Below are 18971 nucleotides of genomic sequence, written 5' to 3'. Positions count from 1 at the left end.
TCAAAAATAAAATCCGTTAGAGAAAACTTTTTTAAAAACAACTTATTTGATAAAAAAAAATATCAAAATCAGTATTTTAGGAAAATCTTCCCCCAAAAACAAAATATCCTCCATCAATTTTTTTGAGTCAAACCTTGTGCCTTGCATAAAAACTTTCCTCATTTTTCATATGCTTAAGAAGAAGTTTCTATAATCTTCTAATATTGAAAAAATATTTTGGCATGCGTACAAGTATTTTGGATTTACTATGCATAAATAGATTATGTGGAAACAAAGAGTAATACAAAAGTATTTATTTTTATTATTATTTTTTTTTTTTGTAAACATAAGAGGGGAGCAATAGTCACGACCTTGAAATGTTCAAACTTTCGAATTTAACCTATGCAAGCATTACTAGCGTAAGCACTAGTAATCCCACAAGAAGCCTAGTATAATCTACAAAAATCAATAGTGATCTCATGCCTAAACTAAAGAGGACATAACTGCTCACTACAAGAAACAGAAGAGCAAAGGAGATTTGAACCTAAAATATAAGAACTACCAAACTGTTGGAGAGTAAGCTTGAGACCACTAGATCACCATCCTTACTGGTACAATAAGTAATTAGGTGTGTGGTGTTGGTTATTCATAATATTATTTTTATGTTTTAAAAAAGGATTACCAAAAAAAAAAAGGAAAAAAGAAAAGGAAAGAAGAAGAAAAAGAAAGAAAGAGAGAGAGAGAGAGAAAAAAAGAAATGAATAATTTTTACACAAGAAAAATGAGATAATCTAATTTCGCCCAAAGAATAGAAAGGGATAATGTTGAGATTATTATCACGATAAGACCTCTCCGGTCTATTCCAAAGCTAATCCTATATCTTTTCCAATTTTATCTCTTATCTTCGGTCTCTATTATCAATATTTATTTTTTTTTTAATACGATTTATAAATTTGTTTTTATTTTTTTTCGGTAAAATTCTTTTTTTTTAGTAAATTGATGCTTCGACTGTTTTCCTGTTATTTATATTTAAAATTTAAAGTATTCCATAATACTGTACAATTATGTATTTTATATTAGATTCAACTCATACAATACATATCAAAAAAAATATATATATATATATATATATATATATATATATATATATATATATATATATATATATATATATTAGATTTCATTAAAATATATATATATTTTTTAAACACAGATTAGATTTCATTAAAATATCTTGAATACTACTATATAAGCAATGTTCAATATGATACAATACTTCTCTTAAAATTACTTGACCAATATAATATTAATTTATATACTTTAAACCTTAGTTTTAGTACAACGATATGGTGTCGGCCAAGCTCTATGTTGAAGATATAATTTTATTTCTTTCTTTTCTTATTTTGGAATAAGCAATTTTACATGATATTAAATTATTCCTAGCCCCAAGGGGCATGGAGATATTGATTTTCTATCTATCCGGGGATTGAGTTTAAAATTAATATCAAATTGATTATTAAAAACATCAGCAGTTATCAAATCAAATCAAATCAACTATACCGACACCAATCGACACGAAATATCAATACAAAAAAAAAATAAAACCCCAAGGGGTGACTCAGTTGACAAAAGACCAACGTTTCCACATAAGAAGTCAGAGTTCGAATTCTCTCAGGGCCAGGAGCGAAGCCCCACCTATATTAATTATCCAAAAAAAAATATATCAATACCTAAGATGATACAAATATATTTTATGTTGTCTACAGATAAATATCAAAATGGTCACTAAATCCATGTTGATAATGATTACTTGAACAGCAAAAACAGTACATGGAAGGGTAGGTTTTTTTTTTTTTTAATCTTAGATGACTTTTCCACTAAGAAGGATAATGTGCTCCCTTAATATTTTTGAACATACATAGTTGTAGGGTTCATATAAATATTGAAAATGTAAAACTATTAAAGAGTCTGATATGGATCTGATTTCTTAATGTATAGTTTAAAAGTGTACGGGAGCTGATCTGGACTCTTCTAAGGGGAGGGGGAAAATGAATGGAGGAATGAAAGCTCAAACTTGAGACTAAGGGCGGTGTTGCCCTAGGGTAGGAGAATCATGGTCCCTCTGATTTTTTGAAATTTTCCTCCCCCGCTCCCCAATTTTTTAGAGTCTCCCCTCCTCCGCTGAGCACTCTTTTCATGTATGAAATATCAATATTTAATTATCTTGATTGAAGTTTTTTTCTTCTTTTAATGTCTATCATCTAGACTCCACCCCTACCAAAGACATTGATTTTACTACTTTAATATAAAAGAAATTGTGTCACCATATAGAATTGCTTTGGTGCTGCCATGGTATCGTATAGTCTATGGTTCAAATCAAAACTTTTTCATCTTGACCGATTGTTTCACCTCATTTTGCCTAAATGAATTTATCTTTGGTAAAGTATAACTGCCAAACAAGTGGTTAAATTTTCGTCTCAACGACAAGCTTTAATCTTGACCGTAAATTGTGTAATTATTGCGCAGCACCCAAACAAACTTTGTTACCATGTGCCACATGGCCCACATACACATCCAATATAGAGTGATAAGTAGCACCCTTTTTTTAAAACTTTTTGGACTACAACACTTGAAATTCAAAACAAAAAATAAAACATCATTTTACGATTGGACCTTAGGCAATAAAGTATTACGAAATTATTGCACAGCACTGAAGCCAAACTCGCGATCACTACTAGCCATTACCTAATGGATACCGTGAGCTTTAAAACCATGGACGTAAGTTGTATTCTATCCCTTCAACCCATTAAACAAAAAAGGGTTTTTCTTGACTTTTTATTGGAAGAAAGAGATATGGTTCAACGCGTGCCAAAAATATTAAAACTTGAAAGAGAGTAAGAAGAGAGAGAAAAAAAAAAGTCTTTTTATTTGATAGAGAGTATGGTTATCAATTCAAGAGATGATGACTAGGATCCTTGTGGATGTGTTCAAACAACTTGACCTTATCCAATTTCCTTTTAACGTTCAAATTTAATAGAATAAGAAATTCAACAATAAATTATTGATAATCTCGAATCTCTTCTCTCCTTCTTGTCTAAGAAAAATAGATAGAGATCATCTCAAACAGCAAACCATTATAAAAACAACCTCTAAGGAAATCAATCTTTATTCCCTTCAAGCTTCATCATCTTCTAATTTATATATACATATTCTTCCTTCTTCTGAATAAACAATTAAACTCCCATTTGGTCAAATCCTTAACGGGTTCGTCTTGCTATATATTTGATCTTCCAATCAAACGTCTCTTCTCTCCTCTCCTCTCCTTCTTTCCTGTGGATTCATTTTAAGTCTCAAGGGTTTGTTGATCTCAAATGGGTGAAGGTGCAAAGAGAAGTTTCAGAGATTCATTCTCAAAACCAGTTGTTTCTGCTGCAAAAGCTGTGGAACAAGACCCATGGCTCGGCATGGAGGTTGAAGATGATGTTTGTGATTCTGGGTCTGATATATCTTCATTTGAAGAAGATTCAGCAGCTAGTTCTTTTACATCTTCTTCTTGTTCAGATTTAACAGAAGATGCCTCTTCTTCACCACCAGAGCTTTCAAATGGACCATTATTTGAATTATCAGATCTCATGGCTCATCTGCCCATCAAGTAAGTAATCCTATATTACCATCAGTGTTTGAATCATCAATTCTTTTTGGGTTTCTGGGATATTCTGAAGTTTGGTTTGACCTAAATTTATACTTTTATGCATTTGCAGAAGAGGGCTTTCAAAATTTTATCAGGGAAAAGCCCAATCTTTTACATGTCTATCAAGTGTGAGTTGCTTAGAAGATTTAGCAAAACGAGTGACTCCTTGCAGAAAGAGAATGAAGCCATCATGTAGTCCTAAGGCTATCATATCAAAGAAAACTTCAAGGGGTTCAGCTCCAACATTAGGTAGAAGAAGTAGCCTCAGAGGCAGTTTTAAGCCTCCAATCCCTGTACAAACGAATGACTGCAAAGCAAATCAGTAATTTATATTTCTCTAAATTTGAAAATTAAATTTGTACACAATTAGCAAGCTGAAAAGTATTGATTTGTTTCCAGATTTGTTTCACAAATTTTAATGTGATGTTTGATTTACAACCCAAACTGAAATGGAAGCTTTAATAGACAAATTCTTTTTTTTGTTTCTCCCTTTTTGCATCTGAGGTTGATCTGGGCATATAATCTAAATAACAAGGGAGACCCAGTTTTGATAGAGAATTTATTTCATTTAAATCTTACATCATCACTAATTTTTTCGGATAACCAAGTTGTCCCTGCCTTGTGGGTTTCAACTAATCCTGTAGAAGGAGTTTATATATTCAGAGGAGACTTCTAATTATTAATTCATATCCCACTCAATATAAACACATTTTCTTGTCGAATTACTTTACAGGAAATCTTGAGATCATTGATTTCCAAAGCATTCATGGCTAAGTGAACCTAATTCCTGCATTATTACTGTTGCAAGAGAATTGAGTTCAGGTTCTGGATTGGCAACTTTCTTTGAACGAATGGTTACTGTTGAATAAATTTCAAAAGTAGAAAAGATAAGATAATGAATGATTTGGTTACTGTTGAATAAATTTCAAAAGTAGAAAAGATAAGATAATGAATGATTGTAACTTTAAGTAGGAAAGATAAAGATAATGAATTATTGTAATATTTATTTGGATGGATGTCAAAATTAGGAAAGATAAGATAAAAAATTATCATTATTAAAGTTGGTCTCGGAATAGGTTTATGAGTGATAAGTTAGGAGAAAATTGTTTGAGGAGGCACTGTCATGTTTTTATGAAATACTGTAAATGCATATATACGGAAAAGTGATATGATCTATATTGAAGGAACTAGAAAAGTTAGGCGGAAATCTAAAATAATAAGAGAAGTGGTGAGAAATGATATGCATAACTTAAGCCTTATATTTAGTATGACATCAAACAGAATTGATCAGAAGGTAAGAATCCATGATGTTGACCCTATTTAGTTGGGACAAGACTTCTTTTTATTGTTATTTTTCTGTATTAATGAAACAGAAAATGAAATCTATTTGCGTATATCAACATTTTTTTATGTGCAAATGAAACAAATTGGTCTATTACACAAAAAAAGAGGGGGGGGGGGGGAATAGAAACAGATTGGTCTTCTTCTCTTTTGTGTACAGATTGGTCTTCTTCTCTTTTGTGTCAAAAACAAGATTTGGGGAACACAAAAATCCTAGTTTCATTGATTTCCAAACCTCTTTTCCATGAAAAAATTGACTTCAATATGATGCTTCTTAAAATTTTTTGTCCAAGTTCAAACAAAAAGAAGAACGTATACTCGCAAATCTCCGTTGTCTTCTACCTCTGCTCTTGGAAGCAATTTAAGAATATGTTTTTCCAAACATTATTTATAACTCAAAAACGTTATTTTAGCACAAAGATAGAAAGAAAAGAAGAAGAAAAAAATTCGAGAGAAATACATGTGTTTCGAAATAGAAGCATACCAAATGGACCCTCACCCCCCCCCCCCCCAAAAAAACCGTATATCAAGTTCTTTGGTCTTTAGCAAGGGTTCAAGTCACTATAGGACCTATTGCATCTCAGATCCGATCAAGGTTCCAACTCAGCCGGGCTAACTCCCGAGTGTCTTTCCGGATACTACGTCGATGAAACCTGCAAGAAAGGTTAGACGTGGGCCAGCTAGGATGTTGGGTAACCACCTCCGATAGCTAAGTCAGTCGGTGATCAGATTAAGATCCCATGCAAGTGCTACACAGGAATTTGCTAAGAAAGTGTTCGTGTCTTACTGGAGGGGTGACTCTCTGTTAAATAATATGTGGGTGACTCTCGACGACTACCTCGCCCAACAGTCTTTGGAGTTGACCTTTTGTTTATGATAGCATTTCCATACTGCTCCAAGCATGGACGGGACCTTCTATATATGGTGCATGATTGTAACTTGTGTCCCGATTGTATAGCTGGCTCGGGTTACTCGGGTTGGGTCATGATCTAGTCGGGTACATTCTTCCTGTATCACTAGCCCCCTAGCCCGTGCGATGGTTGACATCGTCGGACAGGATAGCAAGTGCTAAGACCTGGGTTGCAGCAATGTGTTTTCCTTTTATTCTCGACTTGAATTATCGGCTTTGACGGTTGAGTTTCCCCAGGCGTTAGCCCCAGTCTGGTGTCGCCACGTCATTTGTTAGGGTGGTTGGTCATAATGACATTTTCGGGAAGCTCAAACGTCTTGCAACCTGGACCGTTGATCTCGTTGCTTTTTGGCTGTTCAATCTAAGCCATCTCCCCCTCTTTCGGAAGTATAAATACCCCTTTCCATTGTTGTTTGTGATCACATTGCTTTCATTGCTCTTGATCAAGCTCCCGACCGGTTTTCGCCTTCAGTTCTCTTTTCTTGATCAGTAAGTTTTTCCCCGATCATGCTTCCGAGGAGTGGTTTTAGATTTACACCTAATGTCATTGTGCCCAAGGATCTAGAAAAAAAAAAACATCTCGCCCAAGAGGGCTATGCTAGTGAGGGTGACAGTGACTAGACGGGAGCTGTTAACCTCACAAGAGATCGTCTGAAAGACTTGCACGAGCAATTTTTGGAAAATGCATCTGGTCGCTTCTCGAGTGAAAGCCCTGTTGATGATGATCCGAAGGTTTTTGAGTTCATTGGGTTAGCGCGCTCCTATGCCATGTCGGGTGAAAGGCGAGCCCGTCCTCTATCCCGGATGATGAGGGTCTTGACGTTGTTTCTCGGGAAGATTCTGGTTCTGAGGATGGGTTTGCCACTCTTTCTGTTTTTGCCCATGGTGTTCCTTTCCATGCTGATCCGTCGGGTTTTTCTTCCCGTGTGAGGTCTATGTCCTCTTCTCAAGCCAGTCCTTCCCAGTCTAGGGTTTCTATTCCCATCCTCCATTCCAGCACCCGATTGGGTTTTGTGGTCCCGTCCCTCATAAGTTTGATAGAAAAAAGTTAGACGCCCGTGCTTTGGCCTAGGCTCAAGTCAAGCCGTGGACGCCTAGGCATGTGGATTTTGTGCTGGGGACCTCAGGTCCTGAGTTCTACCCGTGTTTTCTTAATTGTTTGACCTTAGCAAATTTCTTACATACTTTCACATTCCTGATGGGTACGAAGTTCGTCTCCCGAGTGAAGGTGATCGGGTGAATAGTCCCTCGAGGGGCTTTTACCCGTTGTATTATGTTGCCTTCATTGGGGGGTTACGTCTACCTCTTCATTCTCTTTTTGTAGATGTCTTAAATCATTTTTCTCTCAGCTCGGCCAATCTCAACCCGAATAGTTGGCGTAACATCATCAGATTTAGTGGCTTTTGCTATAATTTGGGCATTGTTCCGACCTTCAGAGTATTTCATACTTTTTTCATGCTCCATCCCCATACCCAGCGGGGTTGGTATTTCCTGGCCAAGAGGCCGTCTTCGGCCCTTGAGTTTTGAGGGAATTTTGTTTAAGAAGGATTCTCTCCTGTCCACTACTAAAAAGTGGAGGGAGTTTAATTTCTTTTTTCGTCCTCCTTCTCCTGAGCCCTTCATTACTGATTTCCAATAGAGGACGAAGGAGGAGGATGACCAGTTGAATCTCCCATTTGGTCTTGATCCCGAGGAAGAGGATATCGTCGGGCAGATCAATTGGGTTGAAGGGGACGCGTTTGCTATATTCCATAGAATATGTGCCTGTCTTGCAGTTGTGGGAGCCCCCTGTGCATCATGTTCATCTGTTCTCTAACCTGATCATTTTTCTTTGTTTTTCAGTGTCAAAGGAAGTCCCTCTTGATGACCTGATGGCCACTACCAGCGGGGCCATATCTTTTGCTCGAGCCAGGAAACTGGCGTCAAAATCAAAGCCTACTTCTGCTCTTGCTGCCGCAGCTAAACCTTCCATTGCGGTTGTTGGGCATGTGAGAAGCCCTAAGAGGAAAGACACTTCTGTGGCCCCGAGGGTGGGGTTGTCCCGGCTGGGAATCCTCCTTGAGCCACCCCGGCTAAGAGGGTGAAGATTCACGAACCCGATTCCCATGTTGGGTCCTCGGGTGTCTTCACTCCCCAGTGGGACTTAACCAATCAGGACTCAGTCTTTACGGACCTGGCTGTATCTTAGCGTTGGGTTGAGAGTTCCACCCTCCCATACGATCGGGAGTTTTATGAGGAATTCCTTGGGGGAAGTGTTTTTCCCTGATGCTTACAGGTAAATGCATAATCACTTTCATTTAGTATGCATGTTCTAACTGTTCCACTTACTGCCTCAGGTACTTGGCCGGGCTTGCCCATTGCTTTGCGGAGGTTATCAATGGGGCTCGTTGTCAGTCGGAGGAGTTGAAACTCTCCTAGGAGCTTTTCCAGCAGGCCAATCATAGTTCTCATCAAGCCAAGAGGGAGCTTGAGGTAGCTTGGGGGGGGGGGGGAACAACATCTCCGCAAAAGGAGAAGACTGAGCTCATCAAAAGCTGGGGGAAGTATAAGGAGAAGAGTAGATCTCTTAAGAAGAAACTTGGGAAGGTCGCTTGATAATGCTAATACTCTTCTAGATGCTGAGTTGGAAAAGAATGAGGGATTGAGGAAGATGGATGAGGAGCTGAAGGCTAATTCCCTCGAGGGTACTTTCGAGGCTATGAGGAGGAAGGTGCTGGAGGAATATTTTGAGACTCCTCAGTTCAAGGATCTGAAGTTGGCTCTCTCGGCGTCAGCTTTTAGGAGGGGAAGGGATCACACCTTCAAGCTTGCCCTACAATAGACGTCTTTCCCAGATGTGGGGAAGCTGCACCGGATCCTTGACCCGAAGGTTTATGATGAGCTCCAAATTCCTTGTCCTGAAGGCCTTCTTGAGCTCCCCGACTTGGAGCTTCCTGATCCTACTGACTTTATAGACCTTCCTTCTCTCGAGGAAGATGCTGATGTAGCTCCTGCTAACAAACCTCAGGCCGAGGGCGGTGGATCCTCGAGCGACACCGTTGTTGACACTAATGTGTGAAATGATGGCTTGCTGACCGACCAGATTGTTGAGGTAGGATCTTCCTTGAGTCAATCTAAGAGGGTTGACTGAAGCATCAAAGCAGAGGAACAATGTCGATGTTGAAGAGTTCGAAGACGTTCAATATATCAATTACAACATCTAGGAGATGGATTCGATGTTGAAGAGCTTGAAGATGCTGTGGTATATCAATTACAGGACACGTGTGGGTCTTGAGCCATTTTGTACTTATCTTTTCATAGTTTCTATGTCCTGAATTGTTGTAGTCGGACATGTAGTTCTTATGTCCCAAGCTATTGTAGCTGAACACAAGTTATGGATTCAAAAAGATGTACCCCAACCCTTTTCTGTGAATGAAATTTTGACAAGTATTTTGTAACTTGCATGCTCCTGAGTATTGTGCTTCAATTTATTCTTTGGTTGTTCTTAACCCAAGAGGTGCGAGATATGTAGTTGGGATGTAACTTGGTGAGTCCTCAAGAGAGGTGCAAGAGTGTATCATCAGGATTAACCTGGGAAGTCCTCAAGAGAGGTGCGAAGTTGTGTAACCGGGATTAACCCGGGAAGTCCTCAAGAGAGGCGCAAAGTTATGTAACCGGGATTGACCTGGGAAGTCCTCAAGAGAGGCCCAAAGTTGTGTAACTGGGACAGAAGCGTCTGGGGTGTTATACGTAAAGTCCTCAAGAGAGGTGCAAAAATATGTGACCGGGGTGAAGTACATGTCTGTACGTTAAGTCCTCAAGACGTGCAAAAATGTTTGTGAGATACCTGGTGAGATTACCCGAGACAAAAGTTTTTATTTCTGAAAGAACTACAAACTACTGGTAGAATTTCCTCAGGTTGGTGGAGTTCCACGACCAATTAATTAGTTTCCCTATTTCCGGCTCTTTCAGGGAGTATACTCTCGGTTTGGCCTCCTTGTCAACAATGTAAGGACCTTCCCAAGTCGGGCTTAGCTTTCCCTGATTCCTTGGGTTTGAGGCCCTGGTTCTTCATAGTACGAGATCTCCCGACCTACGTCTTCGGGTCTTCACTCGGGAGTTATAATGTTGTGCTACTCTTTTCTAGTACCACTGGGTTTCGTGATGAGCCATTTCATAGGTCTCTTGTAGGAAGTCAAGGTTGGTTCTCAGTTCTTGTTCATTCTCTATCTTGGCATAGGACTAGTATCTAACAAACCCAACCAATACTTCAACCGGGGCCAGGGCTTCGGTTCCATAAGTCAAGCGGAATGGTGTTTCCCCGGTGGGAGTCCGAACCGTAGTTTAGTATGACCATAGGACGCCCGGAGCTCTTTGGCCCATATGGTTCGGCTTTCTTCTAATCTTTTCTTTATCCCGTCCAACAAAGTTTGGTTTGTAACTTCTACTTGTCCGTTACTCTGCGAGTAAACGACCGAGGAATAATGGTGTTCAATGTGATACTTTCGCAAAACCTTTTGAACCCGGTGCCTTCGAATTGCTTGTTATTGTCGGTTACCAAAATTCAAGGTATCCCGAACCGGTAAATGATCTTTTCTTCAAAGAAAATTTCCATTTTTTTCTGTGATGAAAGCTAAGGGTTCTACTTCGACCCACTTTGTAAAGTAATCAATGGCTACGATGAGATATTCCTGACCCCTTGAGGCTTATGGAAACTTCCCAACTAAGTCCATCCCCCACATGGCAAAGGGGGTTAGGCATAAGATCGGGAAAAGAGGCATCGCTGGCCCTCTTAGGACAGTGGCGTGTTTTTGGCATTGCTCACATTTACAGACGTATTTGAGGGTGTCCTGTTGCATGGTTGGCCAATAAAGCCCCGACCTTAAGATTTTTTATGCTAGTGCTTTCCCGCCCATATGGGCGCCGCATATTCCTTCATGGACCTCTGCCATTGCGTATTTTGCTTGGGACGGTCCGATACACTTCAGTAGGGGTTCGAAGAAGGATCACTTATATAATTGATCGTCCAAAATGGTGAATCTCGCCGCCCGGCTCTTGATTCTTCTGGACTCTTTTTGATCGGTCGGGAGTTTGTTATCCATTAGGTAAGATATTATCGGACTCATCTAGTCGGGCTCCTGCTCAATCTCCAAGATTTCGATCTCCTGTATGCTCGGGGAGTACAACTCTTCTATTTAAACTGCCGAATCTAGGTTTTTGTACTTGGCCGTGGAGAGTCGGGATAGTTCGTTGGCCTCTTCATTTTCCTTTCGGGGTATTTGTTTGAAAATTACTCGATCAAATTCTTTCTGGTATTGCTTGACCTTCGTGAGGTATTTTCCCTTCCGATCGTCCTTCACGCTATACTTTCCTTTGATTTGGTTTACAACCAACTGGGAGTCACTTCTGATTTCCAAGTCTTGCGCTCTTAAAGCTCGGGCGACTCGTAGGCTGGCCAAGACAGCTTCTGTGAAACCTAGCCCTAACCTTGACCCGGAAACACTGTTGTTTGTAGGTCCGACAACCCGAAGTAAAGCAAGAAGTCAGTTATGGGCCATTCCAGTGGAAGATTTGGTGGCTGGCTTAGAATCCATGAGAGTTGATGTCAGTGTTCCATTTATGGAAACTGCACCTTGATGATGATGGAATTAGTTGATAGACTTGGAGTACTCTCTGGCTTGGTTCGAAGGCATTTCTACCTACTTGGTAAGTCACTTAATGTGTGTGCAAAACCCCTTTATGTTTGGATTTGATCTGAGCCTTCATTTCCCTGTTTTGGACTTGTTGTCCTAATTGGTCGACTCATTGGTCGACTGGGCCAGTCAACCAATCAATCGACAATGAGATCTGATTTTGCTGATTAGGTCTTTGCTTGATTTATTTAAGTCCAATCTCGAGTCTACTTTGTATTTTCTGCCTCCAAACTCTTTGGAACGTACCAGAGCCCTCTACAAGTCATCTCCCTTACATCCTTGGTGATTTTCTTGACGGATCTTCGTCAAATCTCATGCTTTTACACAAAAAGGTATGTGATTATCCTCTTCTATGTTTCATCTTTGATTCTCCATTATTTTTATTCCCTTTTCTGATTGAGGACAGTAGAGATGATGTTGTATTTCTGTTGCAACTATCTCTTTACTCATTCCCTCTCTTTTCCTAAGGATCTAAAGCTTGGTGGATGATCTTCATCAAGATCATCACTCGCCTTTTAAGGAAAACTTGTATTCATTCTCTTTCCTTATTTAGATTGATGTTCTTCAGTCTTAGATCTATTTTTCTTGAAGATCTATGCATGCTTTTCATGATTTCTTTATCACAATTAGTGATCCATCATCCTATTGTTCTTGTCCATGATTTTTACTATGAATTCTTCAATAACAATGATTGATCTAATTATGGTAACTTTTTGTTTCCTAATTTGTAACTTGAAGACTTGATATGATTAGTGTTTTGAAGTCCTCTGTATACTAGTATACTGCCATTGTAGTTTCCCCCTTGTTTAGTACCCTTTTGAACCACCAAATTCGGTTTTATATTCTAAAATCTCTGATTTTTGAAGGCCACTGTCTCTGTTGGTCGACTCATTGGTCAACTGAGGCAGTAGACCAATTCAATCGACCAATGAGTACAGCAACCTCATATTTGGTCTGTTTTGGATGTTTTGATATCTTTCCTTCTAGGTATCTTTCCTAATATGTTATATATACTTGTTTAGGACTTTCTTCCCAAGTTTAGTCAAGGTTTTACTTGATTCCCTAAGATTCCTTTGCGAGTTATATAAGGTAAGGATGGTTATTTCCTTAATTACATATATTGCATGTTCTAGTTTCTATATTTGAATCTTTGAGTTATTTCCTTAATTAGATTCTTACACTGATATACTACTGATGCAATTACTTTGAATTACAGTAGCATTACTTGTTTATGCTAAATTGATTCATGTATGATTTACTTACTAATTATACGCAAGTTGTATGTTGTTATTAATTTCTTTCTATATAAGAAGTTACCATGTATGTGACATGATGGATTTATGTTTGTGAATGATTAAGTATGGTTTGGAAAGGGGGGGGTGTCCTTTTGACACTTATGTCCTTGGGCAACTACGGGAATATTATGGGATGTTTCCGGAGATGCCCTTTGGACACCTTCCTAAACTGTTGGATGACATTATTAGGGTTGTCTAATAGTGTTTGGCTAGGATGTCCCATTATGTCTGACCCTAATCGGAGGGGTATTGAGACCGAACGACCCGTGGTAGCAATGGGGATTCATGGGCGCTCAAGACCGGTAACCAACCCATGAGAGGACAGGAATCACATTGTGGGGGCCATTTATCGGTAGGGTTGCATATGGATAGACTTGGGCTCACGGGCTCTCAAGACCGGTAACCAACCCGTGAGGGGACGTGAGAGCTTCCCATTTACCATATGTGGATGACTTATAGGGTTGATGAGTCCGTAGTCAGGGACTATGAGGACTCTAGTGTGAAGGATATCGGAAAGGATCGTCAGGGGCGAGGAATGGACGTATCTGGATCTGACTTGATGTAACTAAGTAGGAGACTTGCATTTGGCTAGGCTTTGACCCTGACATGCGCCAGTACTTAGACCAATGGTGATGTGAGAGAGTGGTGACTTAACCCCCAGCCATGGAATGTCCCGAGGGATGCCGGACCCACTACCAAAAGGCGTTGTGTGATGAGACCTTCCTAAAGAAGTACGGTGCTATGACTTAAAGCATGTCTGCCAATAGAGACCAACATACATAGAGTTAGAATCATATTGCATCATGTGTTCATATCATATAGCATTTCACTTTGTTTTGAAATCCTGCTATTTATGTTGTTATGGATTAACTGCCTTACTGAGTTTCATTGAAACTCACTCCTTTTTGTACAATGTCTTTTGTTAGACTACTCTACAGGTCCTGATGACTATGAAGGTCAATATGAGGAAGCGCAAACTGAAGAGGCATACTTCACGCAAGGTGCTGGCAACCATGAAGATTACATTAAGGATTCCTCAAGTGGTCTTACTTGTTACCAGGATTAGCCCTACTGTGGAGTGGGAACGTCTGAGCATCATTGATGAAGTCTATGTTTATGAAGACATTCTCTATAAAGTAGAATAGACTTTAGTTTAGTTTGTTATATCTTTCTTTCTTATCTTAGAACCAGATGTTATCTTTCTTTTGACTTGCGATCTACTTTCCGCTGGTTGTAGAGTGGGATTCCACCTCACTTTACTTATTGATCTAGACATTTTGATTGTCTTTCATACTCTGATGATATATGATTTATTCTTTCCTTATTTGGATCTTTTGGATTATACTTTGTACATTGATTATTTATGTTCATGATTATATTATTGTCTATGTGGGAGGTTGATTACCTCGATACTTGATCTTTGGGGCTGTGGATCACACACTTGGGTATGCCAAGTAGGGTACCGGCTGGGTGGATGTGATAGCTTCATACTTAGCTTCATTGTTGGAGGCTACAAAGTTGAACCTTAGTGCATAGCTAATTGTGAAACCTCCCGGGCTTTTCAGGGTTAAACCTACCCCTGATCCCGAGCAATTGCTCGAACCATGTACATGTAGTAACCATAGATCCTCAGTATCGCTGGGTTGATCAGGATCCAAGCCTATTGGCCTTGATGGCCGTCCTTGGTCTGAATTGGATATGATATTCACTGAGCTCCACTGCCCATCTGACCATTCTCCCGGCCACATCCGGTCTTTGTAATATTTTTTTTAGCGAGAAGTTGGTCGACCCAGCGATCAAGTGTGCCTAAAAATAGGGCCTTAGCTTGCGTGAAGCTAGCAGCAGGGCCAAGGCTTGTTTGTCGACATCTGGGTATCTCGTCTCCACATCGATGAGCACATGACTCATATTGTAGAGTAGGTTTTTGGGTCGTCTCTCCCTTGACCAAGACGACGCTTACTATGGTCGGTGATATGGCTAGGTAGAGGGTAAAATTTTCTCCGGTTACAGGCCGAGCCAAAATGGGGGTTGTCCCAAGTGATTTCTTGAGCTCTTTGAAGGCCTGTTGGCATTCTTCAGTCCAAATGCTCTCCCCTTGAGTTGATGTGGCTTTGAGTGCTTTGAAGAATGAGTTGCACTTTTCACCAGCTCGGGAAATGATCCGGTTTAGGGCGGCCACTCTCTCGGTTAGAAATTAGATATCCTTCATCGTTTTAGGGGGTTGCATATCTATCATGCTTTGATTTTCTCAGGATTTGCTTCAATCCCCCTTTGGGATACCATAAAATCGAGGAATTTCCCATATGACACCCCAAACTCACATTTGTCTGGGTTCAGCCGCATATGGTAGGTACGTAGTACATTGAATGCTTCTTCCAAGTTCGCCAGGTGTTTTGCTCGAGCCAAGCTTTTCACGAGCATGTTTTCGACCTATACCTCCATATTCCTCCCAATCTGTTCTTTGAAAATTTTATTTACGGCTCTCTGGTAGGTTGCGCTGGCATTCTTTAAATAGAATGGCATCACTCGATAGAAATAGCTTTCCAGATCAGTCATAAATGAGGTATGTCTTTCATCGTTCCGGTTCATGAGGATTTGGTTATACCCAGAATATGCATCCATGAAACTGAGGACTTCGTGCTTGGCCGTTGCGTCGATGAGTAGATCAATTCTTGGTAGTGGGTAGCAGTCCTTCGAGCATACCTTGTTGAGGTCAGTGTAATTGGTGCACATCCTTTGCTTCCCATTTGCTTTTTTGACCATCACTACGTCTGCTAGCCAGGTCGGGCACTCGATCGGTTCAATGAAGCCCAATCTCTCAAGTTTCTCTGTTTCAACCCTGATTTGTTCGGGACTGCATCTTTTTGAATCCATAGTTTGTGTTCAGCCACCCTCCTGTCAATCCCGGGCATGTCATTTGCCGACCGTGCAAAGATGTCTGCATTGTCTCGCAAGAATTCGGTCAACTCCTTCTTGGTCTCGAGCTGTTAGGATCCAATCATCGTCCCTCGTTTAGGGTTGTTCGGGTGTAATTGGATCCTTTCTAACTTCTTGATCGGCTCGACTCTTTGCATATTGTCCTCGTCTCGGTCGTCTTGAACCTCGATTGTCAGCGCACTTCCCGAACCTTTGGACCTACGTTTTTGCTTCAGGTAGTTGACATAACATTGCTAGGACGTGGACTAGTCGGACTTGCGTTGTCCCACCCTTGATTCTATCGGGAACTTGAGTTCATGTGTTTGAGTGAGACCACTGCTTCTAACAGGTTCAATGTTGGGCACCCGAGTATTACGTTATGTGGATAAGTCGCGTACCACCATGAAATTGACCCAAACTAATGTATCCCGGGGGGCATCCTGATCCTTAAGTCAAGTTGGATTGTTCCTTTTGCGATGGCCGAGGATCCTGCGAATCCATAAAGAGGGGTTGTGTAAAGGGTTGGCATATCGTCTGCCAGTTTTAACCTCCGGAAAGCCTCGTATGATAGTAAATCGACCGAGGAGCCTGTGTCCACCAAGACTTGGTGAACTTCCCGGTTGGCTAGCTTTATTTTGGTGATGATTGCATCATCATGAGGTGTGGCTATCCCGATCAGATCCTCATCCGTGAAAGTGATAGGCTCGAGACAACTCGGATTTTTCCTCTTTTTTGGCAGATGCATAGCTCCCACGAACCGGGCCTTTTGCTTGGCCTTCTTAATAGATTCTACGGTCGGGCCCCCCATTATGACGTAGACAAAGGTCTCTTCCTGCTCTTTCCCTTTTTCGGTCTTCTTTACCACCTCTCCCGGGCTAGACGATTGAACCCTTTTCTTGGGTTCAGGTGACCAAGCTTGCTTTCTTGTATCAGTTTTTCAATTTCTGACTTAAGGCTCCGGCAATCGTTAGTGTTATGGCCATAATCCTTGTGGAAACAACAATATTTATTCATGTCCCGATCCTCAGGTTGGGAGTGTATTTTCCGAGCCATTTCAGGGATTTTTTGTCCCGAATTTGCATCAGGATTTCTGAGGGTTTGGTGTTGAGCGGGGTGTAGCTGTCTTGACCATGTTCTCATTTCCATTTACCTTTTGTTCCTCTTTCCTGAGCGCTATAATGACCTTCTCTTTTATTGTCCGGCCTATGCTACGCTCTCTGTCCACCTTAACTCGGGCATTTATTACTTCTTATACGCTGGCCTGCTTTTGGCACTTGTGCAACAGAGTCCCGAAAGTCTTTGGTTTGTCCGACAGTAGGACTTCCAAAAGCCTTTGGTGAGTGATGCCACTCCACAATGCGTTGTATGCTACTTGGTCGTCCAACTCCTCGATCTCGATTGCGACTTCGTCGAAATGCTTCAAGTAGTCCTAGATGGATTCATTCCAGCCCTACCTGATGGCGAATAGACTATCAGATGTTTTCTTACTCCCAATCACGCTTCTAAAGCGGGCTATGAACTTCTGGGCTAGTTCTCTAAAGTTGTCGATGGAGCCTAGTCTTAGGCTACTGAACCATTTTATTGCTGGTCCTTTCAGAGAAGCCAGGAAAGTACAACAAAGTAACTTGTCTTCCCGACCTAAAACTATCATTACAGATTTGAAGTAGCTGATATGCTCCTTCAGATTGGTTTTCCCTTCGAACGTGGTGAAGGTCGGCATGATGAAATTCAGTGGGAGGGGCATGTTCATTATTTCGTCTGAGAATGGCTCTCGGTCCACCACGTTGAAATCCTCGTCATGGTCTCGATCCTCCAGCCTTCGTTCCACTTCTACTACCCTTCTTCGCAGTCGTCCTGACTGGTTTCCCTCAGATTCTATAGTGTTTTCTTGTCTTGTTGTGTTCGAGCCACCGATACTCCTGATAGGTTCCTTGAGGATGATTATTTGCCTCTTGGTCATTCTCGATCTGTCGACTCCTTTGGGAAGGTCTCGAGTTCATATAGGTCTTGAGATTCGGTTGAAGGCATTGACCCTCGCGCCGTCCTCCTGTCTTCGGTCGGGGTCGGGGCCGATTCGCGTCTTTGTTGGCCGTCGACCTGATCACCTCTTAAGTTCCCGCATTATGGTCTAATTCCCCTCAAGGCGCTGGCCATTTGGTGCAACCTTCCTACCTGGATATTGGGCGGGGGTCCTTGTTGGACCCCTACTTGGTGTACTAGCCCTCATAGTACTCCTTGTATCTCAAGCATCCCCCTTCGAATTTCGTCTATATCGGCGGCGGTGGCAAGCCCTTGGGGTCTCGCCAATGTGCCCTCTTTGTGGGGGCCTTGGGGTCTTCGATCCGCTTCAGGAGGATTTTCTCCTACCCAATCGGAATTCTCGAGCCCATCTCCCGGGAGGGTTTGATCATTCAGATTCAGGTTACTCGTCGTGGTATCCTGCTAGGTTCGTCCGTTGTTGATTGTTCATCTTGCCATGATTGGAACTGCTTTTCGTTACCACAAACGGCGCCAAAGACTGTTGCGTCTCAGATCCGATCAAGGTTCTAACTCAGTCAGGCTAACTCCCAAATGTCTTTTCAGATATGAGGTCGATGGAACTTGCAAGAAAGGTTAGAAGTAGGCTGGCTAGCATGCCGAGTATCCACCTCCGATGGCTAAGTCAGTCGGTGATCATATTAAGATCCCATGCAAGTGCTACACAGTAATTCGCTAAGAAAGTGTTCGTGTCTTACTGGAGGGGTGAGTCTTTGTTAAATAATGTGCGGGTTACCTTAATGGGAACCGACAGAATTCCTCGGCGGCTGCCTCGCCCAACGGTCTCTAGAGTTCACTTTTTGTTTATGATGGGGTGTTACCATACTGGTCCAAGCATATACAGGACCTTCTATATATGGTGCATGATCGTAACTCATGTCCCGACTGTATATCTGGCTCAGGTTACCTGGGTTGGGTCGTGATTTGATTGGGTACATTCTTCCGTTATCAAGACCCAATGATATCACACCTCAAAAGATCGAAAATTTCTGGTGAACGCTTACCTTCTCTACATGCCCCCCCTCAACAGTTCCTCTTTTATTTATTATTTATTATTTTTTTCATTTCCACCAATCGTTCTATGATTCAAATCGATTTGTTGATGGAGCAATTTGTGTTAGTGTAATTCA

At 41.0% G+C, this 18971-nt stretch overlaps 1 protein-coding gene across 1 annotated transcript; it reads left to right on the top strand.

Moving 5' to 3' along the window:
• Positions 1–3081: 3081 nt before the first annotated feature.
• On the top strand, positions 3082–4152 carry LOC149011373 (uncharacterized). Its single transcript, XM_089163622.1, has 2 exons — positions 3082–3631; positions 3741–4152. The coding sequence occupies exons 1-2, from the start codon at positions 3351–3353 to the stop codon at positions 3994–3996; spliced, it is 537 nt and encodes a 178-aa protein (XP_089019748.1). The 5' UTR covers positions 3082–3350; the 3' UTR covers positions 3997–4152.
• The last annotated feature ends 14819 nt before the right edge of the window (positions 4153–18971 follow it).

Source organism: Hakea prostrata, chromosome 7, assembly GCF_041222555.1.
Source record: "Hakea prostrata isolate BN-2017 chromosome 7, UWA_Hpros_2, whole genome shotgun sequence".
Classification (NCBI taxonomy): Eukaryota; Viridiplantae; Streptophyta; class Magnoliopsida; order Proteales; family Proteaceae; genus Hakea; species Hakea prostrata.
The sequence above is the reverse complement of the archived record's forward strand: the minus strand, read 5'-3'. Positions and strand labels throughout refer to the sequence as shown.